Here is a 19,048-nt window from a genome sequence, read left to right on the forward strand (position 1 = left end):
ACCGATACCTCGTTATGGCTTTAACTCTTTGTTCTCGCTATCTGATAAGTGTAAGATAAACAGAAGATTCTTCTTCTACTGCAAATAACTTCTGCTCGTGTACACAGAAGTTTAAGGACACACAGTTCTCAGAAACTGTCAGCAGAGGGACATCATTTAATGCTCATTGGGAAACATACTTAGCTAGGACTCAACCGGTGACCTCTTTGGCCTGTACACTAGCCATGCCCTTTGACTGGGCCTGTCTGCAGGAGGAGGAGGAGGAGGAGGAAATGGCTGTACTGACCACACTCTGTAAACATTACATCACCCCTAAAGGCAGCCTGCCACTCTCTGATTCCTTCTGATTCCTAGCAGCCCCGATAACACCCCGGTTCCTTCCTGCATAATAACACAGCGACCCATGAAAACAATCGAGAAATCACCTTTAAAGAGCTGTTTGCTCAGGGATTAGTCACTTAGCATTAGCTCCTCATAATCTGATAACACAATTGTAAAGAGACAAAAAAAAAAAAAGCTGCACAATACTTTCTTTCTGCTGCTTGAATTACGCAAAGTAATAAAAAAAACTACTGCTCAGGTCTTGTTGCCCTTGCGGACTTGCTGAGTGGAGAAAGTCGATTCCTGTACGGCTGTGAATTCTGCAAAATCATATTATCTGATCGAACCAAAATGTGTGTGTGTTGACGATTAGCAACACAAAACAGCAAGGTTCAGCAGGGAGAAATAGATGAATCTTGATAGTAGTCCCCTTTTAGGATTTTTACTTTCCTTCTCTCTTTGACCTTTTCTGCTCTTTTGTTTGCTTTATTCCACTTATCTAGTAAGTCAGTGACTCTTCGCTTTATTCTTAGTTTGTTATTCTTTTCTCTTCTTTGCAGCATTTGTGTGTTGACGTCTTCTGTCCTCGGCTTGATGTTGTCGTGGAAGGACAGAAGCTTTTTGTCCTTTACATGGGCTGTGATGGAGCCCCAGCATCAGTGAGTGAGTGTTGATTAGTGCTACTGATATTTGGCAGCTTGGGCGTCTTACCAAACTGACTGCTAGTGCGTTACAATTGGCAGGCTTTCTTAATACAAGGGGAAAAGATCCAAATGTAGAACGTAATACTACTGAAAAAACACTGAAGTTGAAGGAAAAAAAGGGTTTGAGAAAGCTCTGACTCAACGGAGCCTAAAATACGTAGTGAAAAGGCACGTTATCTTTGAAAAAATCACCAATTTACCATTTATCAAAGCCAGAAACTGTAAAAACTGTAAAATAAAGAATAAATAATGCACTGTAACCACAACTGAGATGCCATTAGTGGCTCAGCTGCTAACAACATGTCATGAGACAAATATTCAGGGATATTTCGACCCAACTAGGCTGAACTGCAGGCAGTGTTTACACAGAGCAGAGAGGAGATGAGTAGATAGCAAAATATCTACAGTGTGTAGAGTCACCATCTTTTCCAGTATTGGTATCCCTTGAGGGCAGCTGGAAAAATGTTGTCCATGGTTTTAAGGTATTTTCAGTGGGTTATACTGCATGGAAGACATTTGTGAATTCTCACTACTTTTAGATATGTTTCTACTGTTTCCATAGAAGTGCAAGACTTCATATCGCAGTAAAAAATGAGCCCACAGTAAGTAAAAATGGAACTGCTTTAGACTCAAATGGAGTAAAATACTTAAAGCATTAATCTGTCAGAGCAACCAGGGTTAACTGTGGTATCGTTGACTAGATACTGACTGTACAGAGAAAATACCTCTAAAACCTGCTGGTTGCTCTGCTGTATGTTAAGTATATTTATGGTATTTACCAATCTGTCAGTCAGATTAACATTACATGGTTGCTTGGCATTAAGACTAACCATGTTGTGTTTGTAGTTGCTGTGTGGTTGAGTTAGGTAAATACCTCAAAGCATCTTCTAATGTGCAGCGTGAGACACACTTTAAATGGTGAGCAGATTCCACTGACGCTCGATGATGGACTACGAGAATTCCTCACCAAAAATGTTACTTTAGCTTCATATGTGTTCAGTTAAGCAGCCTGTTTAGAGTCCTTCTGAAAACTGTCTCTCAATCTACACTTTTAAGCGTCAGTACTAAAAAACATTCACAGACTTAACTGATGTCACAGCTGTGGTACTTCGGGCAAGTGATCGTATTTGGTAACTTCCACACATTAAATATGCCGTTGTTCCCGCCTCCCAGTGAGGTCAAGAAGCATGTAGTTTCCACACAGCCAATCAGCGAAGATCACTCTACATTGCAGCACACTACATCGTGGCGTCTGACCAATAAGCAGAGGCCTGGAACCTATCAAACTTTCTCTTTTCTCCGAAGCTGAAAAAAGACGGACTTGTGGCTCGGTCCTCTTCCATTTTTGCAGTCGAAACATTAAAACTAATCGTGGTGAATTGATGAAACTCACACATTTCACGGTTGAGTAGTTGTTCTAAGTGATGATATATACATTTCTTGGATTTTTTTTTTCACTAACAGGCAAGGAACTATATATGATAACTTCACTGACCTTGAATTTCAACATGAAAATTTAAAATTTTGAAAAATGTCACAAAAGTATAAAGGTCTTACGTCGTCCAATAACACTAGGGTTGAAATGTTGAATTTCAAAGTATTTTAATGAGTGCCCTTTAAAGAGTTATGTGTAGGAATGGTATGAAAAGAAGTAATGAGAAAAATAGTAAGAAATTAAAGAACTCAGACTTGTGTTTTATTTACCGTTAAATGAGCTGCTCACTCCCTGTTTGTGACATTATAGTGTGTATACATTGGAGCTAAACTACAAAATGTCTAGAAAGCCACGAACATCTGTAAATCTACTGCAGACGGTTGACAGGAAATGCAAACATTTCCACAAACTGGCCATAAAAACCATTTCAGATAAACTTTTCATGAGTTTCTTCCCCATTCCAAATATACTTAATTGTGGACATTTATGTCAAGTTTTGCTATGAACTATGGTTATGTCTATTAGCTTCATTGTGTCTGTTGAAATGGGACAATTTACACATTTTTTATTGTTACTGGTTCATACAGTTTGACGTCATCACAGAATTATTGCTCCACCTTACTTCAGCCTGAGTAGAAGTCTAATTATCTACAGCGATTTAAAATCTGTATCTGTGCACAGCTACTGAACATTTTGACACATACACATTTAAGTTTAATAATCATGGCTTATAACTCATAAAGACTGTGTGTGTAGACCTGTATACTGTATTTCTGTTTTTACATCATCACAAACTAAACCCTCTTTGCTAGCTTTCCTGATCAAAATGCAGAAGTTTATCTTCTGACGCAAACATCACATTCAGCACAATGTGAGGCGAGATCTGCCACAGTTAAAGGTCTGATCTCTTCTTCTCTCTTCTAAAACACTGGCAGCTTGTTCTCTATTTAAAGTTCTTTATAGTTTCTCATGAGTGACCTTCTCATTGTTTTTCTTCTAACGTAACTTCCCGGCCCTTCCTGAGCTCACCCACAGACCTCTGATAACACATTCAGATGACATTCTGGGCGTTTAAGTTCCCATTAGGCTGTACTTCATACCTCCACCTCATAAATGTCAAACAAGGGAAGACAGTAGCCACGCGACAGCGGCTAATAAATCAACATTTGTCTCATTTCAGCCTGTCTAGATTAACATAAAGCTGATACATGACCTGACAGACTGTAACGCTGCTTCCTCTGAGGTGGGCCATATGTAATACTCTCACATCAGTTTGAAGATTTTCTACAATTTCATTTAGCAGACGCTTTAATCTAAAGCAACGCACATCTGAGAGTAGAAACAACACAAGCAAGGATCTAGTCAGGAGAAAGCAACCTGGATAAGAGCCAGAAAACAGGCTCAAGTGTGATAAGAAATGGTGCCTACAGGCAGTGCAGGAGGTAACAGGATTTCTTTTTTTTTTCTTTTTGCTGTCTGTGTTCAGTGAAGATCTAAGCTTTTATTCTTTTCTTAAAGACTGAGAGGGACTCTGCAGATCGAACAGAGTTTTGTAACTCGTTCCACCACCGAGGAACCACTGTTTGGTTTTTAAAAGTATGATACCTTCTTTTGAAGTCTAGTACGACACATGGCTGACTGATTCTACCAGAAAACAATCAGATATTTGCCTCAATTATTTGAACTAATTCAGAATAGTAAAGACCGTATGATCTTTGACCTCTGTCTTGCTACTTGGCTTTAAGAAATTGACAGGACAGAGGACCACAAGAGAAGCCAGCCAGTTTGAAAGGTTTGTTATCTTTTTAAAAACTCGGTAAGAGTGCACTAAAACCAGTAAAACCAGAAGGAATCCTCAGATTTTCAACTTTCCAACAGTCTTTAAACATACTGTGTGTGACGTTGCTTTTTTATCGGGAAAGCTTGAAGAATTTAAGTTTAAAACCATTTAATTCTGTTTCTTATTTTTTTTAAAAATCACCAAAAATCAACCATTTACTAAAATTTTGGACTATTTGGTGCAACCAAGCCCTTAGTGACTCAGTTGCAGCTGGCAGCTCTTGTGACACAAATTTAAGGACTTTTCAGCTGAACTAGGTTGAACTGCAGGCAGTGTTTACACAGAGCAGATAGGTGACGTGTGGAAACAAATTAAGAATGTAAGTTATAAAATATCTGTTCTATCTGGAGTCATCGATAGTTTTCCCACTATTAAAAACACATATGAGCAATAAATGATCCTACAAATGTTTGTTTTTTGTAAGGATTCATGACATTAAAACTGTGTTCTACTGTACAGGACATATTTTTGAGTTCTCTCTGCTTTTAATGTTGGTTGTGATGTTTTAACAGAGGCGTGCAACTTTATATTGCAGTGAAAAAATGTCTGACAGTGGCAACAAATGTCTATTGCTTGGGATTCAGGGGAAAAATGGACCTCTTTATCCATTACACTGAAAAAATAGCAAAGAGTCAAAATGATATGTTTACTTTAAATTTAGAATTTGCACACAGTGGAGATCATGTTTGTACTAATACTTTATTTTAGACTTAATAAATAATTGCTGAAAATTAAGAAAAGGAAATGAATGCACATTTCTCAACCCTTATGTTGTCTTAAGATCCTGAACACTCCCTTTGTCTCCACTGAGCCTCTAAAATAGAGCAGCTTAATTGAATTTTCAACCAAAAATCGATTTTACATGAAGAACCAACCTCTCATGCATCACACACTTTGTGAATATCTGGGTTTTTCACTCTTCAGAGGGCATAAAGACTGTATTTAATCAGTGGACACCACTCGTTTTTATCACATCACACATGTTATAACTGTTTTCTTTCCTAAAGTAGAGGTTTATTATCACTATTATTGCTACTAAAGGTACTGCATAGGTGGAAACATTATTTGTTTACCAAGAGATAGTACTTGTACATCCTAGGAAAGTACCAGAAATGTGCAGAAAGTAGCTTGAAATGCATTTTTGAAGGGAAACAGTGTACTGTATACTGTACAATAGAATGGAAAACTACAAAATTCAACTACCAAATACTAGTCTTCTCACATCTTTTGAATCTTTGCTTCCACCCACACGGTGCAAAAGCTACAACAATAAGAAGAATAAAATAAAATAACAGTTGCAGAACAAAAATATGAAGAACATATTAAACTTTAGTTAGCTTATGTAGGACAGCAAAGGAAAACTCATTGAATTTCAAGTTGAGAAAAGGTCATTTAGGGGGTTTTCTATTAAACATAGTGGCCGGGTCATTTGGACCGAAGACAACACGAGGGTTAAACTTAATGGGAAAGACTCCAGAGTTCAGATTGGCTGATTCTGACTTACTATCAACAGTGGCCGTTGTTTTTGATGATTTTGATTTTGATGAATGGCAAATTGACAGACTTAAGTGACTTTTTATAGTTTTTTGGCGTGTTTACTTTGTTTAGTCTCATAACATTTGTCAGAAATCAGTGCAATGACATAATTAGATGTGCTGTAAGAAAAATGTAATGGGAGCAAAAAAAAAAATCCATCTTTGTTTAGTTCAGTTTCGTTCTTTTTTCAGGGGAAAGGCATCCAGTTTATTATAATTCACAGCATTTGAGCTGGACAGCATTTCTGTGAGAACACAAACGGCACAACACTCCACATGAGAAATTTGGCATAAGCCTCCTTCTGTGGAACACTATAGGAACATGAATCACAAAACAACGCCGAAAGCCGTGTCTAAAAATATCCGTGCCTCCCAAAATTCCCTCTGCATGATAGCTTTAGCTGTGAGTGTGTTTGTCTCCAGGTATCAGCTTCCCACACCGCAGTCCTGCCGCTGCTATCAGAGGCCACATCAGAGCCTATGGAAATGAGTGACGTCGTATTTACTGTCCTGAGCGCCGTGCTGTGCTCCGCAGAGCGCTAAGGTGCTGGCTGCAGATACCCATCAGAGTACAATGCACTCGCCATTAAAGCTTCCTCTCAGCGCTGGTGTGCTGCAGCAGGAAGAAGTCGTGTATGAATGCATATGAACCCATACCCAAAGACTCTGGACGCAGACGTCTGGGCCATTAAAGTGATATAGAAGTGTGATGAGTGTGATGTCTGAAATGCGTGAAGCAGGAGGTGTGGGGTTGAGAAAGCACACTGCAGGTTCTGTATTCTTAGTAATTTTCCCTCTGTCTGATGAATTTCACAGTGTAGCCGCTCACTTTGAATGATGACATGGTAAAAGGAACTATGAATGCATTTCCTCAATTTCAATCTACCCTCCTGCTTCATGTGAACCTCACACAACACAATATTTGCATCTCTGATACATAAAACACCAACAGTCAATAATAACAACAAAAATGCAAAATCTCCATTCTTAGTAACACCGTACGGAAACTCTGAGATGCAGTTTGGCTGCAGAACAATCAGACTGCTGATCAGAGCTGTGCCTACTACAGAAGTCGGTTGTCGATACCACAAACAACAACTGCGCTGACATTTCCTTTTATGGGCTGAAATTCCTGGTAAAATGGTGTGATGGCTGGTACTTGCAAATAGCACCATCCTCCGTCTCTCGAAAATCTACGGAGGACTGTGTTAGAAACGAGCTGCGGAGCCACGCTAGCAGCTCACCAAAGATCACCAAGTCATCAGGATGCGTCACAAGAAAAAGCATCCAGGAGGCGCCGTGCAGCATCCAACCACTAAACCAACAGTGTCCAACTCATCTTAGTTCAGGTTAGTTCCACATTCAGCTCAATCTGATCTCCAGTGGACCGGACCACTAAAATCATAAAATAAATATATATATATAACATAAATAACCACAACTCCTATTTTTTCCTTTGTTTTAGTGCAAAAAAGTTCACATTTAAGGAATTAACTTATTACAAAACATTATGAACAACCTGAAATTTCTTAAGAAAAATTAATTCAATTTTAAATTCAACATTATTCCTCAGTTTATCATTTACACACTACAAATATAGTATTTTACTTTAAAAAAAGACAAGAAACAACAAAAACAAGATGAAATATTACAAAAATGAGACACAAAACGACAAAAAAATGAGACAAACGACGCGAAACAAAACAATAGACAAAAAAAATTGACACGTTACAAAGTAATAAAAAAACTGACTAACAACACAAGTGAGACAAAAAGGAAACACAAAATAACAAAAACGAGAAACAGAACGACAAAAACATGAGACAAATGACAAAAGTCACACAAAAAAATCACAAAAAACAACAAATACAAGACAAAATATTACAAAAATGTGACAAACGACAAAACGATTGACAAAAAAATAGACATGTCAAAAAACAAAGTGAAACACAAAATGACAAAAATAAGACAAAACAACAAAAACATGAGACAAATGACAAAAAACAGACAGAAAAGTACTATTTGGATGGAATGAACCTTTGAAACTCTAAATACTTGCAGGGAAAGTGGTATTTTGGAGGAACTTGAAGCGTAAGGGAGGATCTGCAGCTACCATCAGGAGGAGAAACAGCAGTTTATTTACAGTGGAAGAGTCAAAAACCACTTTCCAAAACCAGACCAGTCAGATGAAGAGAACAAACAGCACATTTACTGGTTTCTCCAAGAATTCAACCTCCAGAGTGGGACTGTCCAGGCAGAACCATGCTGTAACATTCTATTATTACACTAATAAAAGATGTGCCAGCTGTGTATGATCTTCATTTCGCACCAATGTGGTTTTAAGAATCCAGTTTTGAAGCTTTCTAAAGCTCAATCTATGAAGACGGCGTGACTGAAAGATAGGAAGACAAATGAAAAAAGGGAAAAATGATGAATTTTAATCCCCACTACAGCCTGGTCCGGTCATAACTGGCTCCGAGGCCGCTGATAAAATGATAGCTATCAGCTGACAATAAGGCCTTTGAGGCTGGGAGAGGAGTCCGTGTCTCATTTACATGCACTGGGGAACTGTGACTCTTTGTAAATTCATCTTGTTCATGCTGAGCTTCCAGTCGCAGCGCCGGTCGACGGCAGCATGTTTTGGGATGTTCTTTGAAACTGGACTGTCTTGATGCGGCTGAAGGGGGCTGAGAGTGGGTGGAGGGTGCAGCATTCCACAAAGGAGGGCTTGATTTGTGGCTTTTGCACTTTACACCAATAATGGGACGCGGGACACTGGGAGGCTTGTGCTTTTCTAATTTGGATAACGCAAGAAGAACACATTTAGAGAGAGAAGCTACAAATCTAGACGTCATCCAGCCACTGAACGTCATCCGCATTTTATTCGAGGCGTTAGAAGCCGGCCAGAGAGACGGCTCAGTGTCCACAACCACAGATGGGCCAGTTCTTTTAAGTGTTAGAAAACATCACATTTCCTTGTTCCAAGATGTTTCCCACTGATAGCAATGTCACCGTCCTCTCATTTCTCCAAGCTGTACGGAGAAGCAGAGGGATGCAGTGAGTAGGAACAGAGAAAGGCTCCATACCATCATAAACTCATGCAAAGTGTTGTACTTTCCTGGGTCATTAATGGGTGAGTGTCAAGCCGTGACTTTCCGTGCACATCTTTTTCTGGACTTAACACATCACACATATTGCGTTCTTGCCTATTTTTAATCCTATTTGCAGCTCATTTGCCATGTTGTGAGAGATGGAACGATAAACGAAACGAAGAGCTGAACCCGAACAAGAAAAGATGTTCAGCCGTTTGGGTTCTGAATGGATTTATCAACACAAAGTGTGACTGAGAGAAAGGACAGAATTAAAAAGTGAATTGTGTAATGAGATATTAACAGTAATATCTGATTACTAATTAGTAATGATAGTAATAACTTATTACTAGTAGCATACTAATTAAGAAACAGTGACACATCTAAAACTAGAAAACCAGTGAATGAGTTAAATATGACACAAAAATTGGCCCCTAATTGTTACAAGTTGCACAGATTACTGAAACAATCCGAACAGAGGTCTGTGTAAAATTCACTATCAAATTATAACAAAGAAATTTCTCACTAGTGTTAAACTTTGCAAATTTTCCTGACATAAATTCTTAGGGAATGGCTTCTACATTGCAGGATACATGAAATACTTTCAATATATTAGCATCAGTAGCTTTAAAATCCAACCGAGCAGCTTGTTTGATGATGATTTTTCTCTCAATACCCCCAAAAAACTACACTTTGAAACTATATTTTTCTTGCTACAGTTCAGTTTGCAGTTGCACAAATAGGTCAAACATCGCTGCACTCAGCAGAAGAGAATTTTTGGACCAGCCGAGACACAGTTTGCGTTGCTGGAAAGTCAACTTGAAATATTCACTTTATCCAGATGTAAAACATGATTTTCACCATTAGATTTACTGTTGTTTCCTTCTCTTTACTCTGTCATACCACTTGAAGAAATTAGAAGGCCATTTCAAAAAGGAAAGTGTGTAATTGATAGAACCCGCAAAAGTTTACCACCATCACCACAGCAGAGAGATAAACGAGATTCATTTGAAGCTTTAACTACAGTTTAGATACACTTTTTATACTGGCTTTGGTTTGATTCCAAGTCATTCACCTACTTTCTCAGTCATATATTCTGTCTCTCTTTACAGCCGCTGTTAAAAATGAAAAAGAAAACAAAAATTTTCTTTGGATTATTTTTTTTAAAAATGGGCTGAAATTTAGACCATTATTCAATCCAAATAAACACTAAGAAAAGCACACAGCAGAAACTTGTACTTTAAAAATCATTGATTTTTTTGAAGGTAGCAGCTACATGTGTGGAAAAATATCAACATGCAAAAAAGTTTCCCATCAGGGAAGCATAATGTTTCCCCTTTTCTACGTTACCTTCCCTTGTACATTGAGCTAAGCTGTGTTTCCAAATGTCCATTTTTGTATGCTGACTTTTCTAAACTAAATTTAGCATCTGGTGTATTTTAAAGTCCACTGGGACTAATCTATATGATGACCCGAATGTTTATGAAGAAACGCTGCTGCCTCTGAATTGTTCTGGTATTAAGTTATGATCTCATCCTCTGGACTTATTTCCATGATGTAAGAGGAGCACAGACTTCTGCAAGGAAGCTCTGGACGCTAATGACCCACATCAAGCTTCCTGCTTGGCGTATGAGAAACCGTCAAAACCAAAAAATAAGTTCAAAAGAAGTTCTCTTTTTGGCCTTTATTTGATAGGTATGTAGAGAGGCAGATAGGAAAGCATGGAGAAGACTTGCAGTAAGGGGCCATGAGCTGAAATCAAACCCAGATCACTGCATCAGGGATTATAGCCCCTATTCATGGGTCACCCACTCAACCCGATGAGCTATCTGGTTTCTAGACCGAAATGATGCAAGAGGAGAAAAGGTTGAAGAGGAAGAGAAATGCTGTAACACTGGTGGAAAAGAGAAGAAGAAGATAAAATTGTGTTTTGATCAGATCACAATAAGATCTTGTCTTGAAATGGCATCCCGGCCTACAACCTAAAACTTTAAGGCAAAGAAACCTGGAGTGAACTCCCTAAACGCACTCACTGGAGGGCTGAATTCAAGCATCCAAAAAGCCGAAAACCAGGCTTCTAATCTCTGCTTTCATCAGAAGACCAGATATTTAAAGTGCAGCTTGTTCTGAGCGAGAAAGTCCAGACCGTCACGTCAACTTTGACAGAAAAGACAACTTCAGGCCGGACGACCTAAAATTTAACGTGAAGCAACTTTGCATTCTAATCCTCTTAAATACTGAAGCACAGTTCCAGCCTTGTATGATTCTGTAAAACCTGTCTGTCTGTGCAGCATTCAAACTAACTGTGTTGGTGTCAGGTGCACATTTGCATGTGTGCCGCGAGGCCCGTGTTCAGCTCTGCCCAACATGTGTACTCTTCATAGAAACTAAATTAACAGACCTTTACTTCCCCTTTGAGAATCACACCATTTGGCCACAGAATATGTTATACCATAAGGCAATGAATAACTGCAGTTAAGAAGTAACAGCTTTAATAAAATAAAAAAATTTAAAAAAGCTTGAGTAGGATGCACGTAGCTGCCTTTACTGGGAGTTTCTGGCTGCATCTTCTAGTCGTGATTATTTTATCAAACTCATATTTTCCAGTGTGAAAAATGGACTTTTGTGCCAAATAAACGAGGACTATTTTGGTTCTTCCAAAGAGATCATACTCTTCATGTGTTCTGTGCCTTTTTTTGCTGTGTCATTTTACTTATAAAAGGCAAAACCAAAAAAAACCTTCACGTTGCAAGGTGCAGAAGGGAAGTCATTCACTCAAAAATGTAGGTTTTCGCTATATTTTGCACATACAGTTAAACTAAATTCAACTTTAGGGCCCAAATCTGCCGCCTGCCACCAGATGTGTCCAGTTGCAGAGAGTCAGCAGGAACTTGATGGTTTTTAATATGACTCCAACGAAGAATGAGTTCTCGGAAACCGTGATCAATAACCAGGATTTAGCTGGAAATGACGCAGCTCCAGGTTGGAAACAATACTTTGTCGTGATTCAAATAAGCTCCACACAACAGCCGCCTGTTGTGTGGAGCTTAAATGACTCAGCTGCTTTGCATGATATCCAGAAATTAAAACATTAACCAAATGGAAAAAGCAGGTTGATGGTCAGTCAGCAGGGTTTCTAGTGAGATGATCTATGCTGGAGTTGTGGTTGAGGTGTGGGACATATCGTGGTTATCTGGTGACTGGTGATAGAAGTCACATAAACTGCTGTTTTTGGGTGTTAAAGTTACACGTTTTGCATATTTCCAGCTAAATCTTCTCATCTGTGGAGGGTCAGATTCAACTAGATGTGAGCAGCAAATGAAGGTTTGTTCTTTGTGTCTGGGCAGAACGGTTTCCACTTGATTTATGCCGACTCTACACTTTTTATTACTTTACCTTGTCAAAAAATGGCTCCTGTGTTCAATGCGGAAGAAAAGAGAAGGCAGATTTAAGAGTTAAACCTTGACACTATGACAAAACTTGCAAGGAACATCTCTTATTACTAATAAGGTCTTGTAGTTTTGACCTCTATGAAGCGGCACCATGCAATACACACTTAAACAGATGCATGTACTGCGGTGCACTGGCCAGTCGTTGCACCTAATGAAGCGGTCATTTATTAAGTCCAGCTAAGTGGCTTCATGTCCCTGACTTGTGCCTTCAGGAGTGAAGGGGACACTGAGCTGCACCTCATTCCATTCCTGACCCCTTTGTGTTGGCCACACACATCCTCGCATGCCATTCTCAACCTCTCTCACCCTTCCTCTGTCTCCCTCTCTCCCACCAGATAGACTGGTGGGGCAAGGACAGGTGGATGAGTGGCTGCTGGATGCCACATTCTAACTGTTATGTAAGCTTTGTGTCCAGGAGAGCGCATTTTTTACTGTACAGGTCAGGGCACTTGTGCACTCCTGAATAAATACCGTACAGATACACATATCCAAAATATGATATATGCCTTAACCCTCGTGTCGTCCTGCGGGTCAAAATCGACCCATTTTAACGTTTGAAAATGTAGGAAAAAAATGTATTTTCACAGTGAAACTTCTGATGTCCACATTTTTGGGAAATCTTTGAACATTTTTGGTGGAAAATAGAAATGTTAAAAATGTTTCTTAAGAACATTGACAAAAAAATCTACCAAAATCCAGCTGGATTTTGGTAGATTTTTTTGTGAATGCTCTTAAGAAAATATTAGAAGTTTTACTGATATATATGTAATCACTTTAGATATTTTTAGGATTTTTGGGGGGAAAATTTTTACTAATTTTTTGAAAATATTTACAAGAATTTTCTTGCCAAATTTGGGGATTTTTGAAAATAAAACTTTTAAGGGAAACTTTTAAGAAATTACTGGAATTTTCTTCCTGAAGGTTTTGGAAATTTTCAGAAATTTGTGGATTTTTTTGCTGATTTTTTGGGATTTTCTTCAGACAAGGAAACAATACTTTTTGTTGCCTGTAAATGAGGACAACAGGAGGGTTAATCATGACAAGGGATTGGAATCTGTGCGTTTTAATGAAATAAATACGTCTTTGGAGCTCATAGATTCTCAAACAGTCCACCATTGTTGCATCTTTCCAGCTGAAGGTCAGAGTATTAATTACCTGCTGACATAACGTTGAATCCAATCAAAACTCTCAAAGAACTATTGTTCATCTTTATAGCAGGCTGCCACATATTCTTCCAAGATGAAACTGTTTCATGAACTTTTCTCATTATTTATGAGCCAACTTCTGCTTCAATTGTTGGCACCTACCTGCGCAACAGGTGCAGTCACACCAGTATGAGAAAAACCCACTTTCATCACCGGAAAGAAAACAACATCTAGTTGAATTCTTTGCTCCATCTAAGTGAATCCAAGCTTTCCTTACCTTGAGGAGAGCGGTGAAGACCAAGAGAGTCCACAGAGAGACGCCGGAGCGCAGCTTCATGATGCTTGGAGACGAGTTGCCTTTTCCTACCCGCTGAGTGCTCTCATGTCCAAACTTCTTAGTCGCTTTAAAAGTCAAACCCCCTTCACCCAAAGTCCGTCCAAGTGTCGCCACATGAGGAGAATTAAAGTGAGAAGGGGGAACTTTTTTCTTTCTCTCTCTGTTGCTCTTTCTTTCTCGCTGTTAACGGGGAGGAGCGGTGCGCGTCATTCGGGGAAGTTTGATGAAGTCCGCCACTCCTCTCCTCATCACTTCTGTCCTCGCTGCTTCAGTGTGTCACAGCTTCTCTGCAGGCTTCGAAGAAGGACCTGCCTTCCTCGAAGAACACAGTCATCCCCGCATTCTTGCCATAACTCGGCCACTTGCAGGGTGAAGGAATGCGTACGCGGGGTCCCTTTTTTTTTTTAACTAAACACTGCAAAAAGCTGCCAAAGCAAATGTTTGGGAGACTTTCCTGAAGTTAGTGGCGCAGTTTCTCTGCCTCCTACGAGAGATGCTGCAGATATCACACGAGTAAAAAGATATTTTTGGCTCCTCGTGTGATGCCCAAACAGAAGAAAAACATTTGGGGAATAAGAGAAATTTCCTAAATACACTACCAGTCAAAAGTTTGGACACACTTTCTCATACATTTGACTGAGAAAGTGTGTCCAAACCTTTAACTGGTCGTGTATATATAAAGAAAAATAAACAAAAACAGCTTTGACTCAAGAACTGATTTTAAAAAATGGAAAACTGTGGAGGGAAAAGTCGCAACAGCAGTTTTTCTACCAAGGTTGTAAAGTGCTTTACAGAAACAAAAGTGATGGATGGATGGATGGCTTTTTTAAAAGACTATTACATCTTTCTATCTATCTATCTCTCTATCTATAGGTTTATTTTATTATGTATATATAGGAAAGGAGAGAAGGGAGCAACACTGTAGCGATCAGACGTCTATGTGAAATGGACAAAGCGAGATGCTGAGCTGCTAAACGGGAGACAGGAGACTCATACTATGGTCGCTGAGCCAATCAGAGCCCAGCGCTGTATTTATTTCAATTTAATATTCTTTTAATATGTTTTAATTATTATTTTTTCATATTATTATATTGTTTTCAATTTGCTTGGCTAGAAAATGCTTATTTTAGCTCAAAAAATAATTTATATAATAAATATATAAAAAGACATATACTGCAAAAAAAAAGCTCAGGCCCATGACAGCTTCCGGTGGCGTCTGCGGTCAAGGTAGCCAACGCGAATTAGCAACGTTAGTCACTTACTGGAAACGTGATTCCGGAGCGACACCAAGTGGAAGCAATATAAGGAAGGAAAATAAATCCAGCCTCAGTCACGTCCTTCTCAAAAGTTGCCGTGAAGAGAAAGATTGGTGACGAGCACAGACAATTTCAGGACAAGTGGAAGACTGGATATTTTTTTGTTGAGCACGGGGCAGCCCGACGTGTCTCATATGCACAGAGAAAGTGGCGGTGCACAAGGAATATAACATCAGACGTCATTACACTAGACATGGTGAGGAGTATGCAAAATACCAAGGAGATGAGAGAGAGAACCGGGTCGTAAGTCTTAAAACACGTCTACTGAGGAGACAAGACTTCTTCAAGAAAGCAGGCAAACAGAATGATGCAGCAGTCGAAGCTAGCTACGTGGTGAGTGAGATGATTGCTAAGGCGGGAAAGCCATTCAAAGATGGCGACTTCATCAAAAAGTGCATGTTACAGGCTGCAAGTATAGTCTGTCCGGAAAAGAAGTGTATGTTCAGCAACATCAGCCTTTCAGCCAACACAGTGGCAGAGCGCATTTCTGACCTGTCAGGTAATATATATGAGCAATTGAGTGAGAAAGCAAAACGTTTCTGTGCAAACTCGGTCGCTCTTGATGAGAGCACAGACATCACTGACACTGCGCAGCAATTTATGTCCGGGGTGTTGACGACAGTTTTGAAGTGATGGAGGAGTTGCTCACAGTGATTCCAATGCATGGCCAGACCACCGCTCAGGAGATTTTCCAGCTGTGTGATGCCATTGTGGATGCTGGTTTGCCATGGAAGAGGTTTGTTGGAATAACAACGGAGCGCCATCAGTGACAGGGAGGAAAATGGACTGGAGGCACTTGTTCAAAGAAAACTGGAAGTGGAGGGTGTGGAGAAGGCCATTGCACTGCACTGCATTATCCATTAGCAGGCCCTTTGCAGCAAATGCCTTCAGTTTGACAATGTGATGTCTGTCGTTGTGAAACGCATCAGCCATATCAGATCCAGGGGCTTAAAGCACTGGGAGTTTCACACCTTTTTGGAAGAAATGCAGTCAACATATGAGGATGTGCTCTACTTCACCGAGTTACGTTGGCTCAGCAGGGGAAACGTCTTGAAGAAGTTTTTTGAGTTGAGAGCAGAAGTGAAAACCTTCATGGAGAAGGATGAGGTGGCTGTTCCTGTGCTCAGTGATCCCAGATGGCTCATGGACTTAGCTTTTCTTGTTGACATCACAGACTCAATACTCAATGTGGCCCAGCCTCACTCAGACTCTACCTTCAGTGGCCCCCAGGTAAGTTGAGTTTGAGAACCCTGTACTAGATAAACTTACTAATATTAAGATGTCCACTAAGTCAGTTAAAACTTGCTCAATAAACCACAATGTTCTTGTTTGGTTGGTTGGTTGGTTAATTGATTTATTTGTTTGTTTGGAGTAACAAGAGCTCAAAATCTGTTCAAAACCATTTATAATCAGGTGCAATAGGCTCAGTGGAATAAGTAATGGTTCCAAAATTATAGCAACGGCCTGAGAAAAGTAGTCGTGAGTGTCAGAATACCACAAACCACAAAGTTTTTGTTGTTTGGTTTGGTTGATTGTTTTGGTCGGTCGGTCGGTCAGTCGGTCGGTTGGTTGCTTGGTTAGTTGATTTATTTGTTTGTCTGGAGTAACAAGAGCTATTTGCTGTTTCTGTGGAGTAATTAGTAGTTTAATTATCCTTAAAATAAGTATATTGTATCTGTAGTGAACAAATAATCTGCTCAAAACTGTTCATAATCAGGTGCAATAGGCTCAATAGAATAAGTAATGGTCCCAAAATTGTAGCAACAGTCTAAGAAAAGTAGTCGTGAGTGTCAGAATAATACTTCATTTGTCTGTTCAGGGTCATTTCCTGACTTGTCCAACCAGCTTTTAAATGATGCCAACAATCGTCTGTCATAGTGGATTTGTGTACTCTGTGAAAACCTGTCTCAAAATAAGAGTAGCGTAAGGAGAAGAGAGGCCTCCAGCAGCATTCAGATATACTGCAGGCAATAAAAGAAACACAGCAAACGGCAGAAATACAATATAAAGTACAATAAAGCCTGTATTTCTGCTGAAATGCTTTTTTTCAAAGTTCAGGCTCAGCTATGGATCTGTGGATGTACTGGAGCTGGAAATGATTCTGCTAAAAGACTAAAAGCAAAACTTCACTGTAGCTGCTGCTTTTGCATTTGTGCTCCTCCTTTCACTACAGAATGAGGACTAACACAAAATATGGGGAAGTGCATGACAGGGGCCAGTGCCCATGTAAAGTGTATTTATAGAGTATTTTATCAGCTTTGTCACAGCGTGCTGTACAGGAAACAGCAGTCAGCTCTTGTACAACTAGCAGGCCGTCTGCCTTGTCACACTGTACTGAAAAAATAAACTGGTAATATTTCAGTGTTAATACATATCAAATCAAACTCTTATCAACTGCAAGTATATTAAAATGTGTAGTCTATAGTGTCTAATTTTTTCCACCAATAACCCTTTCCATATCTAATTCTTATTTTCCCTGATAGCTTTCACTTTCAGAAACTTTTTAAACATCTGTTTTATTGTCTGTAGCTTTTGTAATTATGTTTTGTTCTTTTGTTTTTGCTTAATTTATGAGTCAAATTTTCTCATACCAGAAAATGTCATTTTACACTTTAGTGTTTTGTTAATTCATCCCTGCAAAGTCTCAGGTGCTGCAAAGAGGAAGTGAAAAACATGAAAAAACATGAATATTTAGATTTTTAAAACTTAGGACTAACATGGCAACCAAACTCACATCAACATTTGCATTTTGAAGCTACATTTGGATTCTTGACGCAATATTCAAAGTATTTTTTCATTATTACACCATAAAGGAACTACACATAATGTGTCATCTGAACATCAAGGCTCAGTGGCCCATACAGAGTGTTTGGGCACCACCCTTCCTTACAGAAAGTGTGTGCTTTAAAAAGAAAACATACTCCATAATACCATGTGAAATATATTATAATTTGGGGAGAGAAATGCTGCAGTAGCTTCCTGTTAGTTCCTTCTTTCTGCACATCTCTTCTGTGGTGATAGAAACTAGTCAGTGCAGCAGTGAAACCAAATGCTGGTTGCAGAAATGCACGTTGCCATGTAAATCAGCCAATCGGCATCCATCAAATCTGTTGTGAAAGTGGTGATGGTATTTCACTAGACCAGGCTGAACTAGTCAGTGGTGTTAGAGTGACTCTTCAGATAAAAACTCTCCTTGAAAAAAACATTTACAAAATTGGGTTTGGTGGACAAGAACTTGGTTGAGCTCAACCAGAGCAACCGTCAAAGGTACATGGACAGCTTTTGAAGTTTATGCTTTGTTCTTTATTCTATTTGGAGTGTTAGAGGCGTGAAATATGAAAAATTAATATCAAAGAACATCATCGCTGCAGCACATCATGAAGTCTATTATTCAATGTTACGATGCAACCTCTAGGGTCAGCTGGATGGAAGAAAATCACCTGATGTTATTGGTTCAGAGAAAGAAATTTATTGCTCAGTAGCAAATTCAACATAAAAGTGGTCAAACAAAGCAAAACAAGGCTGGTGGGTGTTGCCAAATCAAAGAACAGGATTAAACCAAACGAAGGCTAACAGAGTGTCTGACCTAGCTAAACACAACAACTAAACTCCTTAGCCTAACTTAAACACAGAAGCAACACCCACCACAAGTAACAGAAACTAATACAAACAGCGCACAGAACCAACTAAACAAAACCGGTGCCTCAGAGCACACACACATTTACTACACTATATGCAAAGACTGACATCATGAATAGCTTCTTTCTGAAGTTGGTGGACTGCTAACAGGAGCCACAGCCTTCACTAAGACTTGAATCTCTTCGCTGAATTAGCAGCTGCCAACAGAAGGTTTAAATGTCCATAGTCACCCCTC

At 39.3% G+C, this 19,048-nt stretch overlaps 1 protein-coding gene across 4 annotated transcripts in view; it reads right to left on the reverse strand.

Moving 5' to 3' along the window:
- ptprja (protein tyrosine phosphatase receptor type Ja) overlaps positions 1-14,046 on the reverse strand; it is a 45,759-nt gene extending 31,713 nt beyond the window's left edge. For 2 of the 4 annotated variants that reach the window (XR_008601133.1, XR_008601134.1), the window contains exon 1: positions 13,799-14,045. Coding sequence is in view for 1 of the 4 variants with exons in the window: in XM_055008998.1 (XP_054864973.1) it covers positions 13,799-13,858 (60 nt within the window). In the remaining 3 variants the exon portion in view is untranslated. Of the gene's footprint in view, positions 1-13,798 lie in introns of all 4 variants that reach the window. The other 2 variants (XR_008601132.1, XM_055008998.1) reach the window with 2 other exon arrangements.
- Between the last annotated feature and the right edge of the window lie 5,002 nt (positions 14,047-19,048).

The sequence above is a fragment of the Amphiprion ocellaris genome, chromosome 3, assembly GCF_022539595.1.
Source record: "Amphiprion ocellaris isolate individual 3 ecotype Okinawa chromosome 3, ASM2253959v1, whole genome shotgun sequence".
Taxonomy (NCBI): Eukaryota; Metazoa; Chordata; class Actinopteri; family Pomacentridae; genus Amphiprion; species Amphiprion ocellaris.